This window comes from Alligator mississippiensis, chromosome 4 (genome assembly GCF_030867095.1).
Source record: "Alligator mississippiensis isolate rAllMis1 chromosome 4, rAllMis1, whole genome shotgun sequence".
Classification (NCBI taxonomy): domain Eukaryota; kingdom Metazoa; phylum Chordata; order Crocodylia; family Alligatoridae; genus Alligator; species Alligator mississippiensis.
Window position 1 is genome coordinate 97,455,598 of NC_081827.1, and position 24,893 is coordinate 97,480,490.

Sequence of the window (24,893 nt, forward strand, 5' to 3'; positions counted from 1 at the left end):
GCTCTTTCAGGTGGCAGCCCTATTAACAGCGGTAGTGCAGATTAAAGCACCTGGGAGGAAAGACAATCACCTTACAAGGATTTGGGTAAACTACAGCGAGCAGTTTCACAGCTGGGTGTCACAGGGGTGGACCTCAGGGAGTGCGTTGGTTATTCTTTCTAATCTGACATCTGTTTAGCTGACCAGCTTGGTTTGCTCCCTGTTTGAATGAGTCAAGCTTGGCATTGTAGAAGACATAACACATACCTCCTTCCTCCTGTCATCTTTTTTTAAATCTGTATACAATCCTGGTGGAGTATGCACAGAAGATGCCACAGGGACGCTCTTGCTGCCTGCAGTAATTCACTTCATTAGTTGAAAATCAGGAATTGACTTGGGTCCCCATCTTGTGCAATTTCACTTCCTGATACCCAGGGTGTGTTTGGGGCCGTGAATAGGCAGCCAGCTTGTCCATTTTGTACTGTTTCAACACGGAACAATCAAGGGAGACTGTTAAATAGGGGCAACCTGATTTGATCTGGGTCCTCCTTGAAACTAGGTTGCGGTCTCCACGCACAAGTCTTTTTGCAAGAAATTCTGAGCGGACATAGGAAAGCTGCAAGTCTTGGCCTCTACTGACAGCCAGTCAGCTCAGCCATGGAGACTAGAAAGCAAAAGGTCATGCATATCCGTGAAAAAGTCAACAGATCTGAGCAAGTCTAACAACTACAGGCCTGGTTAAGAATGCTTGTTCTTGTCATCAAGGGCACACAAGGCAGCGATGTGCCTGGAGCATCCCATCTGGTCGCCTTTGACTCCTTAGCCCCAATGACCAGGTCCCCATTGGCAGCTGGGTCACTTGGAGACAGCTTCCAACAAAAGGCCAGAACAGAGCTTGAAGTCACCCATCTGGAACTATAGCAAGAGGCCTTCATTGCTTGCCACCAGCCCTCAATTCTCCAAAACACTGCTTTTAATCTGCAGAGTGGTCATAAGGCTTCCTGCCCAGCTCCACTGCAAAGCCATGATGACATCCATCATATCTCGCTTGAAAAACAAAGGGTCTGACCCTGCAAAAGCCTCATTCACACAAGGGACCCTAATGGATTTCCCTCCCAAATGAGGGCTCCTTTCCCACCTTGCTAAGAGACTACAGGCAAGGGGTCAGCCTATCTGCCCCTGCAGTACTGTATAGGCTTAACATTGAACACAAGCAGCTGAATTTAGAGAGCAGCAGCAGCAGCCGCAAGTGCTAGTCCAGCCCTGCCATGGACACAAAGAAGCCAGTGTTATGCCTAAGGGTGGGGACGGACATGTCCTACCTCACAGCTTCTCATAGACCTCAGCTTTGGGCATCAGGAGGGGGAAAGAAAAAGCAACATCTTGTGCATGTATTCTCATTGCACTGAGATCTCTTACCCCCCAACTCCCCCTTTTGCTGCCTGCATGGGAAGACACGTTGCCTCTGCAGAGTGGAAAATTCCAGCTGTCTCTCCACTGTGCACTGTCCCGCTCAGGCAGATGCAAGCAGAGAAAGTTTGCATCCAAAACAAGCAGCCTGTATTTGTATTGCTTTTGTCCTCCTGCCCAGCGGTTGTGGGGGGGTCAAACTGCTTCTGGAAGACAAACTGCTGCTGCAGAGCCCCAGCTCTGCCTGGTGCTGTCCCTCTCCCTCTGACATTACCCTTTTACTTTTTTATTTCATGCACCAGGCAATTTTAGATCATTGCTTCTGGGTTGCGATTATGGGAACATTGTTTCCTCAATGCCTTTGCACAACAAGAAATCTTGGCAATTACAACTCTGCTAGGGGGGATTTTATATTCTACCTCCCCACCTTGATAATGAATAGATGTAAAGAGAGATTAGACAGATGCACATACTTTATAGATTGTGTTCTTCTTTAAAATAATAGTATGGCTGGGATTTTTACATATGGCTCAGGGCCCAACCCTTTCCTAATTAACAGTGCCAAAGTAGACCTATATACCTGCATGCAACTCTGTTCTCCCCTGCTTGAGGCCTGGAAAAAACAAAACAAAACACTTCTTTTTTTAGGATGCACTGTACTTAGCCTTAAGACTACAACACAAAAGCAGTGAGGAGGCAGTGGACCCATCTGCCTTTGACATTAACAGTTTTTCAGGACTCAAACAGGATGGAATAGGCTCGTACTTAATAGGTGGGAAAAGATCTGGCCCTAACTGGCTGAGAGGAAACACAGCTCCTAAATCACTCATCACTTTTGAAAACCTTTGCCATGATCTGGCTACTGCAGATCTCTTCTGAAAGGCCAGAATACAGTAATAACAAGCTGAAAGGAAAGAGGCTGATATAAACACATCCAAAATTAAACCAAAAAAAACAACCCCAGCCAAACTGCTAGCTTCAGGTAGATTTTTTCCTTGTTCACATTTCAAAAGAACCTCTTTAACGGGTCTGAAGGGCTGAGCATAAGCTCATAAACAGTTTGCACTTCCATCTCCCGATGCAGTCAAACAGAGCTCATGTCACAGAATCAGGCCCTAAATGAGCAAGATGTGTTTGTCTTGCAAGCTGATAGCAGGACCTCACGATGCTTTATAAATACTTGTAACAAAATGCCATTCTGTGCTCCTAAAAGCTTCCAACCTGAGCATTCAGTGAGCGCCAAGGAGTGGATACAACAAATGGATGGAGAGATTGAGGACAAGTGAATCGCTATGTTCAGTGCACAGTATGAAAAAAATACAGATCTTATAGAAGTAACAAATGGATAAATAATAGCACATAGTAATAGTAATACTCTGTGCTACTCACAGCATAGGCAGCTCTCAGGCTGGTTTATGTTACAAAGTGATAGTTGTGTAACTGAGGTCAGATCCTGAGACTGTAGCAGCCCCCAGAAGGCCTATTTGCATCAGCCAGGGAAGGACCCACCTGGATTTAATTAAATAAATGCCTGGAACCAGTATCTAAAGCAACACTCCCTGTAAAATCCACTTTCAGCATACTCCCTTGCACTCCTAACACATTACAGGCTTGCTTCAAAGCCCACTGAAGCAATTGCAGCAGAAAGCAGTTTGAAGATGGAGCCTGCCTGTTTTCTACTCTTGGTGTCCTTGGTTTGCTTTTTGCCTATTACACGCACTTGGAACAATAAAACTAGCCTTCACTCCCCACCTCTTGCTTTACCGTCCCTTAGACACCAGAGTCTATTATCTTCTACTAGATCAGTGGCAAATCTCTCCTAGCAGTATCAGGGCTGATCCAGACTGAATCCTGTAAAAAATATCTTATAATTTAAATGAAAGAAAAAGGACAGAAGACAACTGGACATTAGTTTCAGCTGCTTCTAAGCATTGCTAGAATTACAGTAATATTTCTAAGGACAAGCCCACAATGCATCACATAGACTGTGCATGGGCTGCTCTACAGATGCCAAGGCAGACTCCTTTGTGCTCCCAAGCTGTGCAGTTCTGGACAGTGGTCCTAACTCCTGCTGGATCCACCAGCCCAGTCTATCCCTGCCCAACTTCTCCCCCTGTACACATATGCAAGGAGTCCCTGCCCACCTTTCAACTAAGCTTGCCTGGCCCCAGGAAGCAGCCCCTCCCAAGCTTTGCTATGTGAAGGGTCATCAGCACAAGCTGCAATGCAAAGACACCTAGGCTAAGTACAGACAGTCAAAAAGCCTGAGGCTGAGTCAATTCAGTCTTTGCAGGTTAATCTAAACTGCACAGATTAAACTGAAACAGAAGTGAACAGGTATTTACCTTTGATTCAGGAAATGCAGCCACATGCCTGCAGTGGCTCAGGCCAGAAGCTAGGGGGTGATAGACCAGGCTCTCTGGCTGTGTGTTCACTTCCTCTTCCTGCTACCCCCCAAAGTCGCTGGGATTTGCAGTCCAGAATTACAGCAACAGGACTCTGCAAGATTGCTCATCACTTCCTCTTCCTGTTTCCAGGTGTATCTGGGATTTATAGCCCACAGTTGTAGCCAGCAGTAAGTTTGAGCTTGGGAAGGGCTGTTAAACCCCCTCTCCCTGGCCCCAGACCCCAACTGGGGTTTTCCATGGGCAGTCCCCCCCATAGGCTGGGCTGCATCCCCAGCCAGGCTTGCCCCCTTGTCAGCCAGCCCTCACCGCTCCAACTAGGGAGCAGGGGGGTGGGATCAGCCCTGTTCTCTGGAGCAGACAGCACAGCACAGCCTAGGGCTGGAAAGCATGCTGGGATGCTGGGGGACTGCGGTTTAACTTGAACCAGGAAGGGGTCTGGGACAGAAGCTTCATAAACTGGTTTGATCCAAATCAGTTAAGTCTGATACTACATTCAGCAGGATGCATCTTAAACCAGTTTCAGCCATGTTGAAATTGGTTTATGTGCACTGAGCTTCAGTTCTTTTACAGGTTTAAACCAGTTTCTGATCACTTAAACTGGGTTATGTGTAACTTCTGTCCCAAGCCCTAAGTTTGTATTTAGTGTTGCCCCCACCTTAGTTATGCTACTGGCAAATGTGCAGAGCTTAAAGCATTGGGTCAACCAGGCAAACACATTGTGTTTCATCCTGCAGCCTTGACGTGCACAAAAGGGTGCTGGGTCAGTGGGACCACTCAAGGAAGGAAGGCAGGAAGACATGGGGCCTTTGACTGGCTGAGGGCCCCATTCTGCTCTCCGTGGGCCAAACTGGTAGCAGGCTGTGGCCCTGGAGAGATGCCTCCTTTGGGCCAGGAGACAGAGAGGCCTGGGGAACCCTTGCTGCTCTGTCTCTGGATCATTTCAGCTGCTATTTAGCTGATGATCATGTGGCTGGTGCACACTTTGATCATCTCAGTGACTTAATGCCCCCTGCAGAGCAGTAGCCTGAGCTCTGCTAAAAGGAAAACAGCCTCCTGCCATCCAGGTGACCTTGGCTGGATGTTTGTCCCTCACCCTCTATACAAAGCTAGTTGGACTTACTGAGCAAGACCTTCTCAGAATAGGCTGGCTAGAGAGCTGAAATGTCTCACCTCCACAAAGTCCTCATCCACACAAGTCTGAGTTTAACAGCCCACACCAGGCCAGTGCTGACATTGTTCCAGACAGACTGTCATAGCCCTCAGCTGACAGCAACACATGCAGAGGCTCCTGTTGTGAACTCTGTGGACCCCTGTTCCATGTGGAGTCCCCATGAGACCAGTGAGAGCCCACAAGAGATACAAGAAAACATGCTAATGCCTCTGTTAAGGATCAACAACCTAAGCCAAGACATTTGGTAAGGAAGTGAACTCAGTGCTCTTCAGCTATTTCCTTTGTTAAAAAGGGAAAAAAAAATCACACTTAAACACTTTTCTATAGAAAAGACTTTAATGCCAATTCTTCCCTAGTCGAGCAATCTGGGGTGATTGACAGGAGTGAGCATTACAAGGAGACAGTGACCAAACTGTAACACATATGGCCTGTTGCAATGGGGAGTGGAGAATGACCAACCATAACTGGAACACACACATGCAAGCTCCTCCATGCATCCCAGGAGCCAGGAAGAGTTGAAAGAAAAAAAAAACATTAACCAAAGGGAGAGTTATGTCAATTTTTTCTAAACTTTTGCTGCACAGTGAATCCTCTGAGATCCCCTCAGGAGATGCACACATACCAGAGGGACGGAGGCAGTGGTGGAAAAATACAGTGGTGCAAAAGTACTCTTCTTTTCTTCCAACTCTCTCTGCAAAGCAAAAAAACCCTTCTCTCTGTCTCGCACAGATACATGCTGCCTGCACACACTTCCTTAAATGAAAATAAGTGCATACAACCTTATGCTAGAGATTTTTAGAGAACAGTCTGGATATTAAGAAACCTTTTTCCAACATCAGCTCTGGTTCACCATGTACTGGTAAGTCATAGCATGGTAGAGTTATTACTACCATATATGTACAAAAGGGCCAAATGACAAGTACAAAGGAGATGCTAATATTTGATGTACAGGCACTTCAGTGGTAAACTGTAATGTTGGATTACTCTGGGCTTTTTACATATACAATTAGCCTATGTACACATAGAGGAAAGGAGAGAAATGGGCACGAGAATCAGTTTAGATCCAGCACTGCTGTATTATTTTAAATAGTATCAAGTCTCTCAAGCTATTGGCTTTCAGTCTCACAGAACTGCCTCTACCTATGGCTCCCCCAGCTCCTGCTAAGTACAGAAGCATTTCATTAGCCACTGCTCTCTCAAAGGCAGCACTTCACTCTAAGTTTTGCTTCTTTTTCCCCTCCTCCTGGCAGTGTGTGTGTGCAAGTGCTGCCGGGAAAGCAGCACAATGCTCCATTCAGCTCTCAAGTCAAGTACAAGCCAAACACACACACGAGAGAATTCACAGGATCCTGGTGACTGCTGAGGAAAGGTGTTTTACTTCCTCTTTCTTTGCTGTAACAGTTTCACTCTTTTCAGTTCCCGATGTCTTCCTGGTGAACGAGCTGGAGGCAACATCTAGGTAAGTCTCTGGGTACTTGGACAGAAAGAGGGTGTTGGATTGCAGATGGAAACTAATGAGCTGCCCTGACACTGCTGTGAGAGCAGGCATTTTTCCTGCTTTAAGTCAAACTGGTTTCAAGAATCTTAATGTAGCTCCCCATGCTGGACGTTAGCCCATGTCACACAAGCCGTGTGTCCTTAGAAACAGCTCAGCAGTCTCTGCTCAGGGAGATCCTGCTATTCAGGAACAGCGAGTGCTGCAGGCACGGCAGGGCCGGACTGGGGTTGGGAAGGCCTGGGACTGGAATCAGTGACATTTGTTGCCATTGAGTGTTGGAGTGTGCATATGTGTGTTGGGGTGTGTGTGTGTGTGTTGATCAGGAAGGAGGAGCACTGGGTGCTGCTGCTCAGCCTTGAGGTGTCACAGGGCTGGGGGGAGCCCAGGGCTGGAACAGCAGTAGTGGGGTAGAGCAGGTATGTGCCTTGATGGAGAAATGGGTGAGACCCTCCTGGACTAGAAGAGCAGGTCATCCTGGAGGGTGGTATCTGCAGAGGACTGTGATGCAGCAGGTCAGCAGCACCGTTCATTACCAGAACAGCAGATGGAAAACTGGCATTGATCTGGCTATGGAAACTTGCTTGTCCACGTGAGGTTCACCTTCTTTGCGTGAGCAGTGTGGGGAGCCCTGGTGTAGATGTGAACATGGGCATTTATTATTCTTGCCACCTTGTGAGATTTCCCTCCCACACAGCTCCAGACCCTTCCATACAGACTTTTGCCACTCTCCGGTGGCCGTTCAAAAGGACCCTAGTACTGCTGCCAGTGCGTTGTCTCCTGGCACCCTAATACGCTCAAACAGCACAGGGCACGCCACTCCATGTGCTCAGAGCATATTCGCTGCCTCACATGGCCTGGGCTGCTTTCTGGTCTGGGCAATACAGGCTAAGAGCCAAGGAAAGACAGGCGTGGGCTTAAGACACTGCTCACATGCTTAAAGCTATGCCTGCAACTAAGTGCCCTGCTGGACTGAGGCTTCGGTTAAACTGAGCTTGGTGTGAAAGATAAACATGCTGCTGGAGGTGCTGTCTTTCAGAGAAGAGGCGAGTCCATGGTCCCGACCACTTTTGGTGACTGAAGCACTCGCAGCGCTTTGTGCCAGAGCAGGCAAATCAATCTCAAGGCTGTGCCCAAATCTCTATGTGGATTGTTACATCCTGTAATAACTTCAGCTTCACTCTGCACTTTCACACAGGCACTTTCCCTATGCCTGGTCCCTCCTTCTCCCAAACTACGCAATCCATACAACTTCCACAGCAATGCCTGTGGACATTGCCTGAAAGGCATTTGCAATCTAGGGAGCGGAGATGTGCTGTCAAAATGCCTGGTGCTGTCTAACCAGGGCACCTCTTTCCTCTCTCTCACACTTAGCTGCTTTCCAGAATGAGGGTCTCCCTGGGCCTTCTCTTGGTGTCAACCCTCTTCTCACTCAGGAGAGTGGCTACCGAGCGCTGCCCACGAACCTGCCTTTGTGATAACATCAAGCGCCATGTCATGTGTCTGAACAAGAACCTCACGGAGGTGCCTGTCACCATCCCACAGGTCAGTCATTACCTGAGACAGCAGAACAGAAGAGACTGAGTGGCAGACACAACACAATGTGCCCTTACACTCATCTTCCACATTTGCCACCACTGATCCTGCATCCTCCACTGATCCTGCCACCACTGATCCTGCACAGCCCTCTGTCCCCAGAGTGACCAGGTGGCCTGTACAAGCCTCTTCTTGCATGGCATTTGGTGCAAAGGGGAGGGAAGGTGGAACAGGGCACAGGTGGTGAACATCATGGCTTACACTGGCCAGATGTTTGTGAAGGCCTTGGAATGCCCTGAACACAAAAGTCTGAAGGGGTTTTAGATCCACCAACAGGGCTCTTTAAAAGATGAGTGGGTTGATTCAAGTTCAGTTATTTGATCAAAGCAACAGAACAATTAATCTGATCAATTTATATACACACACACACACACACACACATATATATATATATATATTCTGTGCAGTTTGCTGTCATTTGGTTTACAGTTGAAGCAGAGTCACATTGTGAAATAACCCAGGAAAACTCAGACAGCTGCAGGAAGTGGTGTTGGTAACTCAGCAGGAAGTGATCTTGCATCAGTGCCAACTTTACGCTCATACACTATGCTAGAGACTAACAACGCTGCAGTGTGTAAGATCCCTGTGGAAGCACAAACACAGCTTCCTTCAAGAGGCTGGAGATTAGAGGGCTTTCTTCCAGGTACTGACTAGGCATGAGATCTAGTGAGACTGGAGATCGCAGTAATATTGGGGCAGGGAGGGCTGGGGCAACCAGTCGTGTTGTTACAGAAAGAGCAAGAGGTTGTGGGGTCCTCTTTCAGTAACTACTGCTTGTCTCCTCAACAGATCACCAAAAAGCTGGATCTCCGGGGCAACAATATAAAAGTCATCCCTGGGGGAACATTCCTCCCTATCCCATACCTCACTCACTTAAACATGCAGCGATGCCAGGTTGAGAGAATTGAGGAGGGCGCTTTCAGGGGACTAGGGCGGCTGGCCTACCTCAACCTAGCTTCCAACAACATAGCCTTTATCTACCAGGAGTCCCTGGATGGCCTGTCCTCTCTCCAGAAGCTTATTCTGGAAAAGAATCGCCTTGAAGAAATACAGCCAGGGGCTTTCAGCCAACTGGGCTTCCTCAATTTCCTCAACCTTGGTGAGAACTTCCTTGTCTACCTGCCCGATATGGTCTTCCAGGGCCTGCAGGCAATCAAGTGGCTCCGCTTGTCCCATAATGCACTGCATGTCATAGCCAACGAGGCCTTTGCGGGGTTGCCTACCCTGAGGAGGCTGAGCCTGGACCACAACGAGCTGCAGTCCCTGCCCACTGAGGCCTTGTCAAGGCTGTCGGGTACATCACGGCTGGATCTGGGACACAACCCCATCACCTACATCAGCGAGGAGGCCATTGCAATGGCTGCCCTGAGGGAGCTGTTCTTGGACAACATGGCCCTACAGGATGTCTCATACAAAGCCTTTGTGAAGAGCCCCCAGTTACACACACTTGACCTCCACAACAACCAGCTGCAGGTGCTGCAGCCTCTGACTGACATGGCCCATTTGAAGAAAATCAACTTAACGGGGAACCCTGTGGTTTGCTCTTGCTACATGCGCCCCTTCAAGGAGTGGATGGAGAAAGCGAGAGTCCAGGCTGATGCTGTCTGTGCAGACCCCAGCACCTTCAGAGGAGAGCACCTGGAGTCACTGAGGCCTGTCAATATGAAATGTGGAGGCCATGCCCCAGAAGCAGAGCAGCTCCCCACCTCTACTCCTCCCACAAGGGAGCCAGAGGAAGTTGCCAAGAAGAAATGCCCAGAAGCCTGTGCCTGCTTGCCTGATTTCCAGCACAGCAACTGTGACAACAAGGGCCTCCAGAAGATCCCTAAGGGCTTCCCTGGCAACACCCAGCTCCTGGACCTACGCCAAAATGAGTTCCACTCCATATGCAAGGCCTCCTTCCCTGGCTTGAAGAACCTGGTCTCGCTCCACCTGCAAAGCTGCAAGATTGCGGAGCTGCAGCCTGGTGCCCTTCAGGGCTTAAAGAATTTGGTCTACCTCTACCTGTCCAACAATGACATCTCAGCCATTGAGGCTGCTGCTTTTGAAGGGGCTCCCCAGCTCGCCTACCTGTACCTGGACCACAACAGGTTCACTCGGATGCCCAGGGGGACCTTCAGCCGCTTGCCCAACCTCATTTCCCTGCACTTGCAGCACAACTCCATCAGCCAGCTGTCAGACAGTGACCTGGCTGGAGCAAAGCAGCTGCGCTGGCTCTACCTCACTGGGAACAGCATCTCTCAGGTGTCCCCCACAGCCTTGGGCCCTGCCAAGATGCTGGAGAAGCTGCATCTGGATGAGAACCTGTTAGAGGATGTGCCCACAAGATCCCTCCGGGGTTTGTCTGTCCTTAGGGAGCTGAAGTTGTCCAAGAATCCCATCAAGTATATTGGGGATGGAGCCTTCCTCCCAGTGGCAAGGTCCCTGCAGCACCTGTTCCTGGATAATATGGGTCTAGAACAGGTGTGAAAGAGTGAGCGTGAGCTGAACGGTTCCCCAGGTTGATAAAGCTGAATCCTAATGTAGAGGTCACTATTGATGTCCCTCCCATCCCCTTGATAGAGCTGTTCTCTGCAGCACATGCTAGCATTTTCTCCAGAAGGGGTTTCCACCCAAGTGAATGGCTCCAATAATCCAAATTCTAGCACTACCCCGAGGAGAAACCATCCCACAGCCTAGGCGACCTCATTGGGAGGAAATGGATCCCGCTCATTAGCCTAAATTTCAGCTTCATCCCATTGCTTCTGTTAACATGATCTCAGATGACTCCCCTCAGTAGCTCTCATCCCTCCTTACACCTTTCATGGATATCCCATCCTCTGCTAGTCATTGTCTACTTAATTTCTTTAATTTTCTCTTGTTAAAAGCCTCGGTCCAAAGCCAACCAAAGCCAAATGAAAGGCACCAACCTGGGTGGGGTAGCAGACATTTGGTGACTTCTGTTGATTGTGCTCTAAACCCATCTCTCGAGGGCCCTAATAGCTGATGTTTGTATTCCCTCTGATTTGTCAATATTTTTTTCTTAACATCAGGACTTCTTCTAATGGATTTCCCTCTGCTTTTAAGCTGATTTTCTCCTTCCCCTCAAAACACTGCAGATTGCCACAGTATTTCTGTTGGCCATCCTGACTCAGTAAGGCTACTCAAAAAGCCTAACTTGCCTCTTCCCCAGTATTGCTCAGACCTGGGAAATAATAGATCCAAGTTTGGGTCTGAGGAGATCGCTGTGCTAATACACAATCCTGGAGTGAGGCTGGTCACTTTTACTCTCAGAACAAGACCTGGTGCTGGAGCACAGAGCTTCTCTCAGCAGCAGAGAGGAAAGGGATAGCTTCCCCCGGAGGATGCTCCCTGGAGGTTAGCCAAACAGTGGGACAAGGTGGTTTAGACAGAGATGATCTTGCCTTGTGCAGGGATTGGACTAGATGTCCATTTTGAGCTCTGTTTTACTATGACTTCCCTTCCAAGGAGGTTTATCTGGTCTTGTTTTTTCTTCGCATGAATCCAATGTTCAGCTACTTGCAGCTAAGTCTACCCTCCTACCCCCCCGAATCCTCTGCATTGTCTTTCAAAGCCCATCAGCAGAAGTGTCATATATGGTCATTGAGGGGCTCCTGAAACCCAGGGAAGGATCTGGGTTGGAGGAATTGGGCCAGTCTTCCTAATCAGACAAGCCGAGATGGGAAATTATAGTAGGTTCCCGCCCCCCCCAACCCAGAGACTGACGTTCTCTGCCACATAAATTAATATAAAATGAGGAATCCAACCCAAACAATCCTTCAGATGGAAACCACGCATGCAGCCTGGGTCCAGGAAATCACTTACACACACAAGTAGTGCCCTTGAAAGTGGGAGAGAGAACCCTCCTTCTTTCATAGCTTTAAAAAAATCTTTGCTTTTTTATGCAGAGATGCAATGAGCTGCTGCACTTCCCACATTTCAAATGATATCGCCACACTGAATTTCCTGCTGGGTAGTACTGAGACAAGGGCAGCTCTTCACTGATACTGTCATTAGTCCCACTCATGGTTGTGGAAACCTGGAAACAGCAGGGGGGTGTTTAAACGACCCAAAATAAGAACACATATGCTGATATTTCATTCTGTAACCCAGTGGTTCTCAACTTCTGCAGACTCAAGGCACCCACTCATCAGACTTGGGGCACCCTCCATAAACAGTTGTGACTTGAGCGGCACCTCATTAAAAAAACAAATTTATTTATTGCGGTGCTTACCTCCTTGCAGAGGGGGCAGACAGTGGGAGCTGGGAATGGTTAGGCAGGGAGAGCCAGAGCCTGCTTTTATCTGCTTATCTCCTCATACTTTCTGTGGCACCTTTCAAAGGATCTCACAGCCCTAGCACCTTGGCTGAGAATCACTGCCCTAACCTGTCCAAATTATCCACTGCTCTTTCCTATTAGCTCATCAGCCCCCACCTCTTCATTTGCAGATTTCCTCTGGTGCCTTTGCCGGCCTCGGTTCCAAGATGAAGAGTCTTTACCTGGAGAACAACAAGATGTCCACTGTGCCTGATTTGCGCAGCTTCACGGGGCTGGAGGTCATCAACCTGAGGGACATACCTTTCTCCTGTGACTGCCAGCTCTTCCCGCTGCACAGGTGAGTGGAAGCATGTCGGCAAAACAACCGGACAGATCAGAAAACACTATCTTTCATCTGACTGCCTAGCTCTTCCCCATTCCCAATGGCTCAGTGCTTCTAAGGGAAGTGTCAACAACACACCAAAAAAAATGGCTGCAGGACTGGCACAACATGAGAATGATACATCTAGTACCATGTCCAGAAGCCTTTGACTCCCCAGCCAGCATGTCCGGGGACCCATTCACAGCTGGGCCGACTGGGGGTGGATTTGGCATGAGTCCAGACTGAGACTCAAGACTCTGAAGCCATCCATACAGAGATCATAGAACCATAGAAAATGAGAGTTGGAAGAGATGTCAGGAGGTCATCTAATCTCACCCCCAGCAAAGCAAAGCAGGACCAGCCGCAGCCCCAGCTCTCTCATCCCAACCAAGGCTTTGTCTAGCCAGGTCTTAAAAACCTCCAAGTATGCAGATTCCAGTGCTTTACTACCCTCCTAGTGAGAAAGTTCTTCCTGTTTTCTAACCTAAATTTCCCTTGCTGCAATTTGAGACCACTGCTCCTTTTTCTGTCATCTGCCACCACTGGGAACAGTCCAGCTCCATCCTCTTTCGAGCTCCACTTCAGGTACCTGAAGGCTGCTATTAAATCCCTGCTGAATCTTCTCTTCTCCACACTAAATAAGCCCAGTTCCCTCAGCCTGTCCTCAAAAGTCATGTGCCCCAGCCCATTTTCATTGCCCTCTCCTGGACTCTCTCCTATTTGTCCACATCCTTTCTGTAGTGGGGGGTCCAAAACTGAACACAGTACTCCAGATGTGGCCTCACCAGTACTGAGTAGAGAGGAAGAATTGCTTCCCTTGATCTGGTGGCAATGCTCTGCTCTTACGAATGCAGCCCATTATGAGATGCCTTAACCATGCTGCCACCATGCCCTTAAATGCACAGTGCACCTGCATTAAGTTGTAATCTACTGCTTCCTACTGTCTCTCCCAGAGGTGTCAAACAACCTGTGCCCTAGGCGGGATCTGGACCATGAGGCTCCTCACAGGCCAGCTCCATAGGGCAGGCAGCAGCTGCAGGCCAAACCAGAGGTGTTGGCAGACCACGCAGCCGTAGAGCAAGTGGGGCTCTGTCAGCACAGCCCTTGCTTGCCTGCCTGGTGTCAACACCCAAGTCAAAGGGGATCCTGGATCCTGTGGCAGGCCCTGCCCTCTGCTAGCCACACCATCAAATACCCTTGCCCAGCAGTAGCCTGGAGGGCCCTGTGGAATGGCTTTACAGGCTGAATCCAGTCCATGGGCCATATGTTTGACACCCCTGCCCTACACTAAAGAGCTGACTTTTGAGGATGCTGTAATGTACCCAGTGATGTGAGCTGTCCTCATCCCAGGGATAGGTGGCGGGGGTCCCCAGAGTTGTGAATGCAGCACGCACTGAGGATTTTGTTTTCCCTGTTCCCTTTCCCACCTCTGCTCCCCCCAATCCCATTCCCAGGTGGATTAGCAAACTCAATTTGCGTGTGGGAGCCACCTGCGGGTCCCCGGCCGAAGTCCGTGGGCAGAAGATGAAGTTTTCTGCCGCCTTCAAGACCTGCCCAGGCTGGGGAACACAGAAAACCAAACGGGCCCGTCCAAAGAAGTTCAAGGTCAAAGGAGGAAGAAATCCCAGCAAGAAGAGGAGAGCTGGAAAGGCACAAGACAGAGGCCTCAAAAGGAGCAAAGCCTAAAGAAGAAGCATCGGGCAGAGCAACTTCCATTGGCAGGCGGTGACTGAGGAGTCAGCTACTAGGAAGCAGCTTAGTGAGAGAGACGCTTCAATGGGCTTTTATCTGTGGTGCAATGATATGTGCATTGCAAAGGGGAAGCGAGATCCCCTTCCCTGCCCTGGGGCCTGGGTGTTTGGTGGGGTGGGGAGGAAAAGTCTAAAAAAAAAAAAAAAAAAAAAAAAAGAATTGCATGGAAGGAGGGAAAAAAGCAGAAGTGAGGGCTCCCTCTGTCGGAGGCCCTGAGCAGTAACAGCCCTGCAGCGCTTTTCCTGAGTGCAGCAGCTAAAATATAACTTTATATAAAATATAAATCATAGAATCATAGAAAATGAGGGTTGAAGAGATGTCAGCAGGTCATCTAGTCCAACCTCCTGCTCAAAGCAGGACCAGCCCCAACTATCTCATCCCAACCAAGGCTTTGTCTACCTGGGTCTTTAAAACCTTCAACGATGGAGATTCCACTGCCTCTCTGGGTAGCCTGGTCTAGTGCTTTGCTACCCTCCTGGTGAGAGCTTTTCCTAATATCTAACCTAAACTTCCCTTGCTGCAACTTGAGCCCATTGCTCCTTGTTCTGTCATCTGCCACCACTGAGAACAGTCCAGCTCCATCCTCTTTGGATCCCCCCTTCTGGTAGTTGAAGGCTGTTATTAAATCCCCCCTCAGTCTTCTCTTCTTCAGATTAAATAAGCCCAGTTCCCTCAGCCTTGCCTCTTATGTCCTGTTCCCCAACCCTCTAACCATTTTTGTTGCCTTTCACTGAATCACTGCATTTTGTTCTCTAAGCTCTCTCCGTTTCAGTTGGACAACACTGCTCTTCTCTTGCTTCCAGTGCTGGGGAGAGCAGCGCAATGCATTGTTCTGTTTTACACCAGGGGTGGCTGATTTCAGTAATGGGGGAACCATCTGATCTCCATAGCCAGAGGTCCTGGTGCTTGATCTCATGCCATTTTGCTGTGGAATCCAACTGCAGAATCTGACCCTTTAAAAAATGCCAAGAAGGCTAGAAACGTACTAAGCAGTTAACACTGAAACCTATACGTTACCAGGAGGGTACTGACTTCCTGAGTCTGCAGAAAGTCTCAAACAATAGCTTGGCGGGGCTATTGTTACACCCCCATCTCAGTGGCATGCTACATCCCAAACCTCAAGGTCTATCCAGATATTAGATGAACAATTTCACTGTCAATAACTTTAGAAGACAAACCCAGGGTATGTGCTTATCTCATCATCCCCCAACTGATGACCCAAACTTCCAAATTCTATCCTGTAGTTATGCATCACTCATCCCAACACCTGCAGCAAACTGAACATCTGGAGCAGTATAAGCTATATTGGGCTTAATAGTAAAATGAACCACAGAAAGAGAGTGTTGCACTAAATGCAGGATGGGTTTTTTTTTGTTTTTTTTTTGCATTGAATTCAATGAAGCCCTTTAATATTTGTTGTTTCAAACCAGGGTCTGAAGAATCCCCAGAACCCAGGGGGCAATGTGGCACTATTCAGGATCAGTTTTTAGCATGCTGCATAGTGCCTTGCCTGTACAGACAGATGCTAAAGCATGCCCTCAAAAGAGGAAAGGTTCTTTATACAATCTATAGTCTGTTGCAGAAGATCCATTTATACATATTATTGCTGAACCTTTATAAGTCTGGCTGTAGTTTGATTTATCCAGATCCTTCTATTTGGAAACACATTTAGAGAGAGAAAGAGAGAAAGACACTTTAAGGACTAGTGCTGTCTCTCTTGTTTCCTGTTAGCATGTCTGTTACCCATAATGCTCTGCAATGCTTAGGTTAGCATCGCATTCCATGAACTGATTCAGTACCTAGAGCTAGATCTTTACCTGATTTATACTTGAGGATAGGCTGGTGATCCAGGCCGACCTTTGATAGGCTTGCAAGGTGGGCAGAGGAAAACCTGATGGCATTCAATACAGAGAAATGCAAGGTGCTCCACCTTGGGGAAAAAAACCCCGCATCACGCTTACAGGTTCGGCAGTGCTACATTCACTAGCACCATGACCGAAAGAGACTTGGGGGTTGTGATTGACCACAAGATGAACATGAGCCACCAATGCAATAGCACAGGTGGCAAAGCAAACAAAACTGGCTTGATTCTACTGATGCATCTTGTGCAAGACCCAGGATGTCATCCTCTTGCTGTACTCAGCCTTGGTGAGGCCGGTTGGAGTACTGCATTCAATTCTGGACTCCACAATTTAGGAAGGACATGGAGAAGCTTGAAAGAGTCCAGAGGAGAGCCACATGCATGATCAGAGGGTAAGAGAACAGGTCTTATGAAGAGAGGCTGCGAGCTATGGGACTCTTCAGCCTGGAAAAGCATAGGCTCAGGGGTGACCTGGTGGCAGCCTGTAAGTACGTAAGGGGTGTGCATCAGGATCTGGGGGAACGCTTGTTCACCAGAGCACCCCAAGGGATGACACCGCCTCCCTCAGGCAGTGAAAGCACCTACTCTGGACGCTTTTAAGGAACATTTGGATGCTTAACTTGCTGGGATCATTTGACCCCAACTGACTTCATGCCCCTTGGGCAGGGGGCTGGGCCCGATGATCATACGAGGTCCCTTCCAGCCCTAACGTCTATGAAATCTATGCCAGCATAGTGTAGGTCCACCAATGTCAGGACAACTGACTTAGATTAGCTGTCAGACAGGGGTGTCAAAGAGCCAGACCGTAGGCCAGATCCAGACCATTGGGCCTTGTCATCTAGCCCATGGTGCCGCTTGTAGGTCTTGGACGGGCCCCACATGGTGTATGTGATGCATGCTGGATGGGCCCCACATGCTGCATGCAGTGCGTAGGACTAGGGTGGAAGCACAGGGCACAACACACTGGGTCTGGCAAGGTGTACACTGCATACAGTGCATGGGGCTTGGAGGGGGCACATGCTGTATATGGAGCTCAAGGCCAGTGTCAGACCAGCTCTTTGTGCTGGATCATCTGTGGGCCTGATCTGGCCCATGAACCAGCCCCACTCCATTCATTTGGCCCTCAGGGCCTTATGAGTTTGACACATCTGTTCGAGGCTGTTGTCAGAGAGGTCTACTGGGGCCTACACTTCCTTAGTTGTCTATTTGCTCTTCTCAATGCCAGAACCCCAGGATGTCTGTGGCAGGCAGGGAAGAAGCAGAGGTGTCTGGTTGTCTGCATAAGTGAACAGAGGCTAGTGGGGGAGGAGGTTCCATCCGCTGGTTTGCTTAGGGCAGCACAATGCCTGCAGCCAGCACTACACACATTGATTGAAGTGTAGAAAATTGACAGGAAAAGGCTATCTGGGCCTCTGAAGAGCCTGCTCCCTGTGGTAACCCAGGCTGTGCATGCTTCCTCTATTACCATGCCTGGGCAGCAAGGCCTGGTGTTGTATTCCCAGAACATCCATCACAGCCTTTTTGCTAGCATAGAGTCTCTCTTATTCCCTGCTAAGACACTGCACAGACTACTGTCTAGGAGAAAAATCAAACCTAGAAGACGTAAGAATTTCAGACCTCTGCAGCCCCAACAAACCATCATCTATCCATTGCGATTAACCATTACCATAAGACAGGTGGGTGTCTGAACACAGCGTTGCTAATAAAGCATATGTGCTGTGACTGACATCCTCCAACTGTGTCATAGGGAGAAACAAGTGTTGAGATGGAGGGTGGAAGATGTGTTAGCTGCATCCAAAAGCCCTGTCTGGACTAGGGCTCACACGTGACCCGCATGTCTGATCTATACTAAGCTATATATAAATCGGGAGGTGAGGTCCTGCCATTCCAACCACTACTTCCTACATCTGATGCTGACCAGCCAGTGCCTGGGGGCACACAGCACACCAAACACTAACAAACCAATATGTTCCAAAGACAGAGTCTCAAAACCACGTCAGGACATTGAGCAGACCTGAAAAGCCCCTTGAACCAATATCCTCTGCCATCCTGAGTCCTGCATCAGATACTTGAATTGCCTGAGAGGCAGCAGCATTCTGAACTGAAGCACCCACACCTTCGTGGGAGCGAACCTGAAACCATTTTTGAAAATACCACCTGTTCCTCACTGACGCTGTGTTCTCCCATTTATGCCTCACTTTGGAAACTGAATTGGCTAATTTCACTTTCCTTCAAGAATCGCCTCCTGCACTAGCTCAGCCACTTTTGGATCCAGGCTTCCCTATCCTTTGTGGAAATGAAGAATGCTCTTGTAAAGAAAAGAAGTCTATATTCAAATTGGGAAGAATTGTCAGGGAAACCTCTCTAGTATCAGGCATGCCTGGGGTTGTGGGAGATAAAATCTGTTGACTTCAAGACAACACTGTCCAAAAGAAAGAGCCACAGGCCCTGGGAAAAAAAAGATGATTCTATAGAAGAAGATACCCATAAAACCCCTATTATCACATGTAGGCATTAGCTTTGGGAGGGAGAGTGGCTGTCTAGTGCTACAGCCTTGAACCAAGAGGGGCCAGGCACTGCAGATGAGGCAAAGATCACAGGCCCTTCCCAGGCTCATTCCACCCTAAGCTGGGGCACGCTACATCCATCTTTCAGGACTTGAGTTGTGATAGGGCTGATTTTAGAGGCAGCAGTTTTGCTAGGAAGGCTGAAGAAGGACCAGCCCTCCTATGCCCCATTCTAGGAGCTGCAACTCACTCCTCAGATCTACCAGACAAGTCAAGGTGGGTGCAAGTGAGGGCTACGTGATGGCTCTGGACTCAGCCACACACTCCTTATTTGCTCCACACACAGACTATCTCCCCAGGCTCTCTCTCTGCCTTTTCTGGACTAGAGCTGGCACGCTGCCTCCCCCCCACCCAAGACCAAGAGGCAAGCCTTGCACCTTCCACTCAGTCTTTATTTACAGACCATTCCAGTACATTTCACTGGTAAAATTTACATGAGGATTGTTAAAAAAATAGCAGTGATACGCTAGGATTGTGCGCCTTAGAGGAGGGGAGAAGAGAGGCAAAAATAAATCGTCTGCTCTCTTTTTCTGGACCTGGGAACTGTGTAACTCTTGTCACGGCAGGAAGCAGATTCATTTCTGAGTGACATCAGAAGGGATTTTTCCTATGCAACTTGGTTTCCATCTGTTTAATTCTTCCCCTTCCCCTTGTGCTCTCTGACGCCCTCTTCGATTCTGTGCCTACATTACAAAGAGGGACACACAAATGAACACATGGGGCATGCTCACAGAGTGACAGCAGCCATCTTCCTGACTGACTTGTTCTCCCTGAAGCTGCACAGTGGTTGAAGTTCTGCAGTCCCAGCACCTCTTGGATTTTGGGTCACAAGCTCCATAGAGACAAGACTGAAAGACTAAGACAGTCCCCAGTGCAGCAGAGGCCCCTCTCCCTCCCTAAATGGGCTCGAAACAAATAATGGTGGGGAGCTAAGAGGAGTTCCCTGGCTCAGAAATTTACCCTCCGATCCACAGATGTGCAGCAGCAGCAGCAATAGCAGCCATGTCCCTTTCCAAGTCCAGCACTTTTTTCCTGGAATCCATTACCAGGGTTTAAAAAAGATAAAGGTGAAGATGGAGCTGGCCTGTGTCAACGATTCTTCTTCTGCAAGGCCAGGAATGCACTCACTGTCTCTTCTTGTCTCCTGCTCAGCTCTGTGGGGGAGCTTCCTTAGGGAGTCACAGTGTAGAGGGCAGGCTGCTGCTCAGGGCAAGGAGACCCCACCTGAAGGATCTCGGGTTAATCCATAACCTCTTCCTTGATGCTGCTTATCGGAACAGGAAGCTCTGAGGAGTCGAACTCCATCACCGAGGGCTCGATTATTTCTTCTTTCACCTGCACGGCAATAACTAGGGAAGAGAGAAAAGAAACCTATCAACCCCCCAAGGCCCTGGCAGCAGGGAGCACCAGTAGCCCCACAGGTCCCCACTTTAGTCAGACAAACACCTGGGACATAAGCACGTGGGACTAATGGACAAGGCTCAGACTGGAGGGCACAAAGTGGCTTCTCTCACTGGCAGCTTCAGTAGCCATCAAGGAAGGGCTGAGACCGACAGCAACCTCCTGTCTGAGTCCTAGATGCAGAAGTTTTGCTGTTCCTGCACATTCTGTGCCTGTTGTGAACACGGGCAGTCCAAGGGGAATTGATGCCCTAGGAGAACTGAGTACCTCAGCGCCCCCACCACTTCCAATACAGAGGAAAGGTAGGAGTTGCGATTCTAGTGCTTCTTCCTCTGAGATCTCTTCAGAGGTCTTTCTCTCCTTACCAAACCAAAGCTCTTAGACCAAGGTGGAGCCGTAGCTGGTCAGGGCTGTTATTTAGAATAATGTTTTCTGTTATTTTGTTCCGCATATAATTTGGCGCCCACCCCCAAATTGGCCATGGCTGTGAACTCAGTAGAGGATCACACACACACACACACACACACACACACACACACTTCACTCTCTGAGAGCTGCAGGTGTTGATGAGGGTCCCTCTGCTGTTGCTGCCACAGGAGCAATGCAAACCCCCAAAACCTTCTCCAGGGAAGAGGAGGTTTTGTCTGTCCTGCACTCTCCTGCAGACCACAACTCCTTCGGGGGGGGGAGGAGGCAGGAACGTTGTGAGGAGACAGGTCATGGGGGTGCTAGCAGTTCCCAGCATGCATGCAATAGGCTGCAGGGCAAAGCTGCCCCCTCTCCTTACTCTCATCGGGTGCTGGCTCCAGGGAGGTCTTGTTTGCAGCTTTTGCTTCGCGCTTTGCCTTTGGGCCGACAGGTTTCTTGGTTGTCTGCTTGAGTGAGCGGGTTTTGGCAGCCATCTTTTTTCCTTAACGAGGAGAAACAGGCTGTTGGGAAAGACCTGCCATCTTACTGGAGCTGCTAACTGTCCTCTTTCACCGACAAACGCAGGACAAAGACAAGCATGCTCAGCCAGCAAGCTGTTTTTCAATGAGCCAGGAGGGGGATGGCATTCACCCCCAATCGGACAGTCCTGAGACACTGGTAGCAGTCAGGCAGCTGATGTATCTTTCTTTGGACTAGCCAAAGCCCCCGGGAGGCACCCAGTCCAAAAGAGGGGGGTGGGCAGTGCACTGTTCCCATCATCCTAAATGCAGAGCACTTCATTTTCTTGCACATAAAGGCTTGGATTCAGCAAAGCACTTAAGCACATGCTTCGCTTATATGAACAGGCTTGCTAAAGCCACCTCAGTGCTTTGCTTAATGGCCTGGGCCTCGATCCTCACACATGGGCAAGATTGCTCCTGTACATGTGGCATCTGTATAATTTTTCTATTTTTAGTTATGACATCATGGCCTGCAAATTCTTGGGGATGAGGCCTGTCAGGCACTACATGTTAGGACAGCACATAGCACAATGAAGCCTGAGTTGCGGCTCGTAGGCACTAACAAACATGGGAGATGGTGACATGGTCTCATCTCACTGCTCCCCAATGGTCACCCGCAGCATGCCCTTTCTTTCCAGTACCAACGAGGAAAGAAACATAACCCTGACTGACTTCCAGTTACCTGAACTGGGTCAGGCATGGAGTCTCCCCATCACGCTAATGGACAAAAGGGAAGCTGCATGTTGTCAAAGAACGTGTCAGCCCCAAAGGAAAGCTGGGGAATGTTCTCAGGGCCTGAAAGTTTCTGTTTGGACTGCAGCTAATCAGCACACATGGGGAACCAGAGTATGGGCTGACCCTCCCTACGTGGTGCCTGGAGCTCTCTGCAGCCAGGGGAGCATGGGGGAATGCAAGCTGGAATGATGGCAGCTGCACTGCCACATAGCATGGGCTAGCTCCATCCACAGCAACAGACCTCTCACTCCAGCCTACTGTGAAGTGCACACAATGGGGAAAGGGTCCTCCCACAGAGGAAAAGGAAGGGGTACTGTGAAGAATGGGCTAATCTAAGTCACTTACTCTTCTTCCCATAGGGTTTTTTTCTCTTCTTCGGCACCTCCTTGGTTTTCACAGGGGTTGTGGGTTCTGTCATTGAGACAAGAGAGGAATTAGGGCTGGGTTCCAGAACCAGCAGGTAACAGGGACAGGCCGATGCAAGTGAAACAAGAGATATATCCACCAGCCTGCCACAAAAGCCAAGAGGATGGAGCACTGCTCCTGCTGCGTATCATGGGGAGAACCTGGGGGAAGAGCCCCTAAGCTCGGCAGGATGGGGGCACAGAGGGAGAAGAGTACTGGAACCTCAGGGATGAAGCCTGCAGTTCCAAGATGGCAGAAAGGGATCTAAGAGGTAGGAGCAGTGGCTACTGCTAGTCCAGAGAGGAGCAGCACCTTTGTATGAGGCTTGTTCTAATCCTCTGAGGAAATCAGGAAGCTAGTGGGAAAAGGAAGGGATAGAGCTGCACCTGCTGGGAGGTGGGAGCCACACTAAGGCTGCACCTGAAGGGAGGACAGAGACAGCACAGTGAGAGGGGCACCTGGAAGCACCTTCAGCAGAAAAATTCTCCATTGGTTGCTGGAGAAATGAGGGGGAGCTTACAATCCATCTCCCACCTGTGGGCTTCCCCTCTCCATCACCCAGCCCCCTAGCCCTGGATTCTACATCAGCCCAGCTAAGCCAGGCTGTATGTTAGGGGAGAGGGAAACATGAAGGCCAGGACACAGTAAGGAGATGTTTTCTCCTCCCTCAAGTCACAGGAAAGCAAGAACACACAAAACCGGGGGTCAAAATCAGTTGCCACCAAACGCTACATCTCTGTGGTTATAGTGAAAAACCAGTGCTCACTCACCTGGAGCCACAGGAGGCTGGAGCTGGTAGCCTGTCAGCTCACACCAGCCCACGGGATAGATATCTGGTGACTCGCAGTCCACCCACTGGTCATACTCATTGTCCCAGCCATCAAAGTGGATGCTGAGGAGGCGATGGACCACACGCTTGACTGTAGCCACGCAGATGAGTCGTGGCTCCATTAAGTCCACCGCTTCTAGCTTCATGCCTGCTTTGAAGCCATGGTTTGGACAGTCCTGGGCAGAGGGAAAAACCCACTACGATGGCTTTCAACCCAATCTCAAACTTTAATATGACCCTGCTGCTCCAGTTATGGTACCTGCCTCCAGCTCAGACAGTGGAGACAGAACAGTCCTGCTTGGTCTCTCCCAGTGAAGGCTATAACAGAGTTACAAAGTGTGCCTTCACCTACCCAAATATGAACAGGCCCAAATTCCCAGCATAACAAAGCAAACCCAGCTATTTCCCCAGGTAATGTCAATCTGCTTTTATTGAGGTCATACACTAAACCAGAGGGTACAGCTCATAACATTGAAGGGTTGTTCAACTAAAATTCTAAACCAGGACAGTGACGGGGGCTAAGCGAGGCTGACAGGCAGGTAGGTTCACCCTTCTGAGACACCACTGGGCTGTTCTGCCAGCATGGAGCAGAGACCATATCCCCACCCCTGTGTTTCAGTACTGGGCGAGAGATCCCTGCAGGCAGAACCTGGGAGTACTAAGGAAACACAAGCACGTGTCATCCATAGATCCTCCTGGCTGCTCCCCAAAGCTTTTGGCAGTTAACAGCCTAGGTCTGAGACACCTAAGCTGCATTTGCTCCTTCCTGTGGGCTGATGTGAAGCTTGTGCCTCTGCATGGCAACTCTCCCAGGTGGTACTCACCGTGTTGAAGAGCCGTGCTGGCACTGCTCTGGACCTGGTCTTTTCCAGATAACTTTGCCAGTTGAAGGTCTTTGCATCATACCCTGCAGCATGAGGAAGAAGGGCTGATCAGTGGACAGAACAGCTGGGAGATACATAGTAAGCAGCAACAGTGACTCAACATGGCTTAGGGGCCCTTCCCCTTGTACTTGCAAGGCAGAGCTCAAAGGAAGATGAGAGGAACCATGCAGTTTGACTGAGTGCTGCAGTCTAGCCTCAACCCACTGCTACTGAGCAGAGGTTGGGAAGAGCATCCAGCCATGCCATACTTTGAGAAACAAGCACACATGTCCAAGAAAGCCTATGCTGAAGCTGATCAGTCAGGCCATTCATCCCCAAAAGGGAATGAGCAAGTTGGGGCCTCCTGATTTTGAACCATCCAGGCCATGTCCCCTTACAAAACATACAGTCAAGAAGTCAGAAGCCTTGCCATGCTCAGGTTTGCACACGGAGGGCAAGGGGCTCAGTCTCACCTTTTGGTGGGGTCAGGTCAACATTGTTCTTCTGGCAGAAGTTGGCAGGGAAGATGGCATGTGAGGAAGCGTGGTAACAGAACCAGTCCGAGCCATCCGCGGAGGTGGCCCCATCAATGCTGATCATGAGATACCCGTCCAAGAGGACCTGTCACAGCACAGGAAGTGCAGAGCATGAGAGGAGCAGTTCAGCTTGCTCGAAAGCCTTTGGCCTTGAAAGATCCCCATGAACCCTGCTGCTGGTTTAGGCTGGAACGATGCCCTGGCACTGAGAGAGCTGCCTCTGGGGTGTAACACAGCCTGTCTTACTCTTCAAAGCAGCACCTAGTTGCAGCATTTGCACTCTCCAGGAGCTGGCATGGCTTCTTGAGGGAGCAGA

At 49.4% G+C, this 24,893-nt stretch overlaps 2 protein-coding genes across 9 annotated transcripts in view; one reads left to right on the forward strand and one right to left on the reverse strand.

Moving 5' to 3' along the window:
• The first annotated feature begins 6,227 nt into the window (after positions 1–6,227).
• On the forward strand, positions 6,228–15,126 carry CHADL (chondroadherin like). 2 transcript variants are annotated; one of them, XM_006258555.4, is made up of 5 exons: positions 6,228–6,427; positions 7,838–8,008; positions 8,849–10,522; positions 12,509–12,675; positions 14,154–15,126. In XM_006258555.4, exons 2-5 carry the CDS (start codon positions 7,850–7,852, stop codon positions 14,383–14,385), a joined length of 2,232 nt encoding a protein of 743 aa, XP_006258617.1. In that variant the 5' UTR covers positions 6,228–6,427; positions 7,838–7,849; the 3' UTR covers positions 14,386–15,126. The 2 variants fall into 2 exon arrangements, with proteins under 2 accessions (XP_006258617.1, XP_019344768.1); XM_019489223.2 differs by lacking the exon at positions 7,838–8,008.
• A 4,124-nt stretch (positions 15,127–19,250) lies between these two features.
• Positions 19,251–24,893, reverse strand: part of L3MBTL2 (L3MBTL histone methyl-lysine binding protein 2) — a 30,680-nt gene continuing 25,037 nt past the window's right edge. For 3 of the 7 annotated variants that reach the window (XM_059726364.1, XM_059726362.1, XM_059726361.1), the window contains 6 exons: positions 24,515–24,662; positions 24,003–24,085; positions 23,120–23,375; positions 22,290–22,355; positions 21,068–21,190; positions 19,251–20,228 (listed from right to left, as the gene is read on the reverse strand). In XM_059726364.1, the coding sequence (XP_059582347.1) occupies positions 20,119–20,228; positions 21,068–21,190; positions 22,290–22,355; positions 23,120–23,375; positions 24,003–24,085; positions 24,515–24,662 (786 nt within the window). In that variant the 3' untranslated portion in view covers positions 19,251–20,118. Of the gene's footprint in view, positions 20,229–21,067; positions 21,210–22,289; positions 22,356–23,119; positions 23,376–24,002; positions 24,086–24,514; positions 24,663–24,893 lie in introns of all 7 variants that reach the window. The other 4 variants (XM_006258549.4, XM_019489597.2, XM_059726363.1 and 1 more) reach the window with 2 other exon arrangements.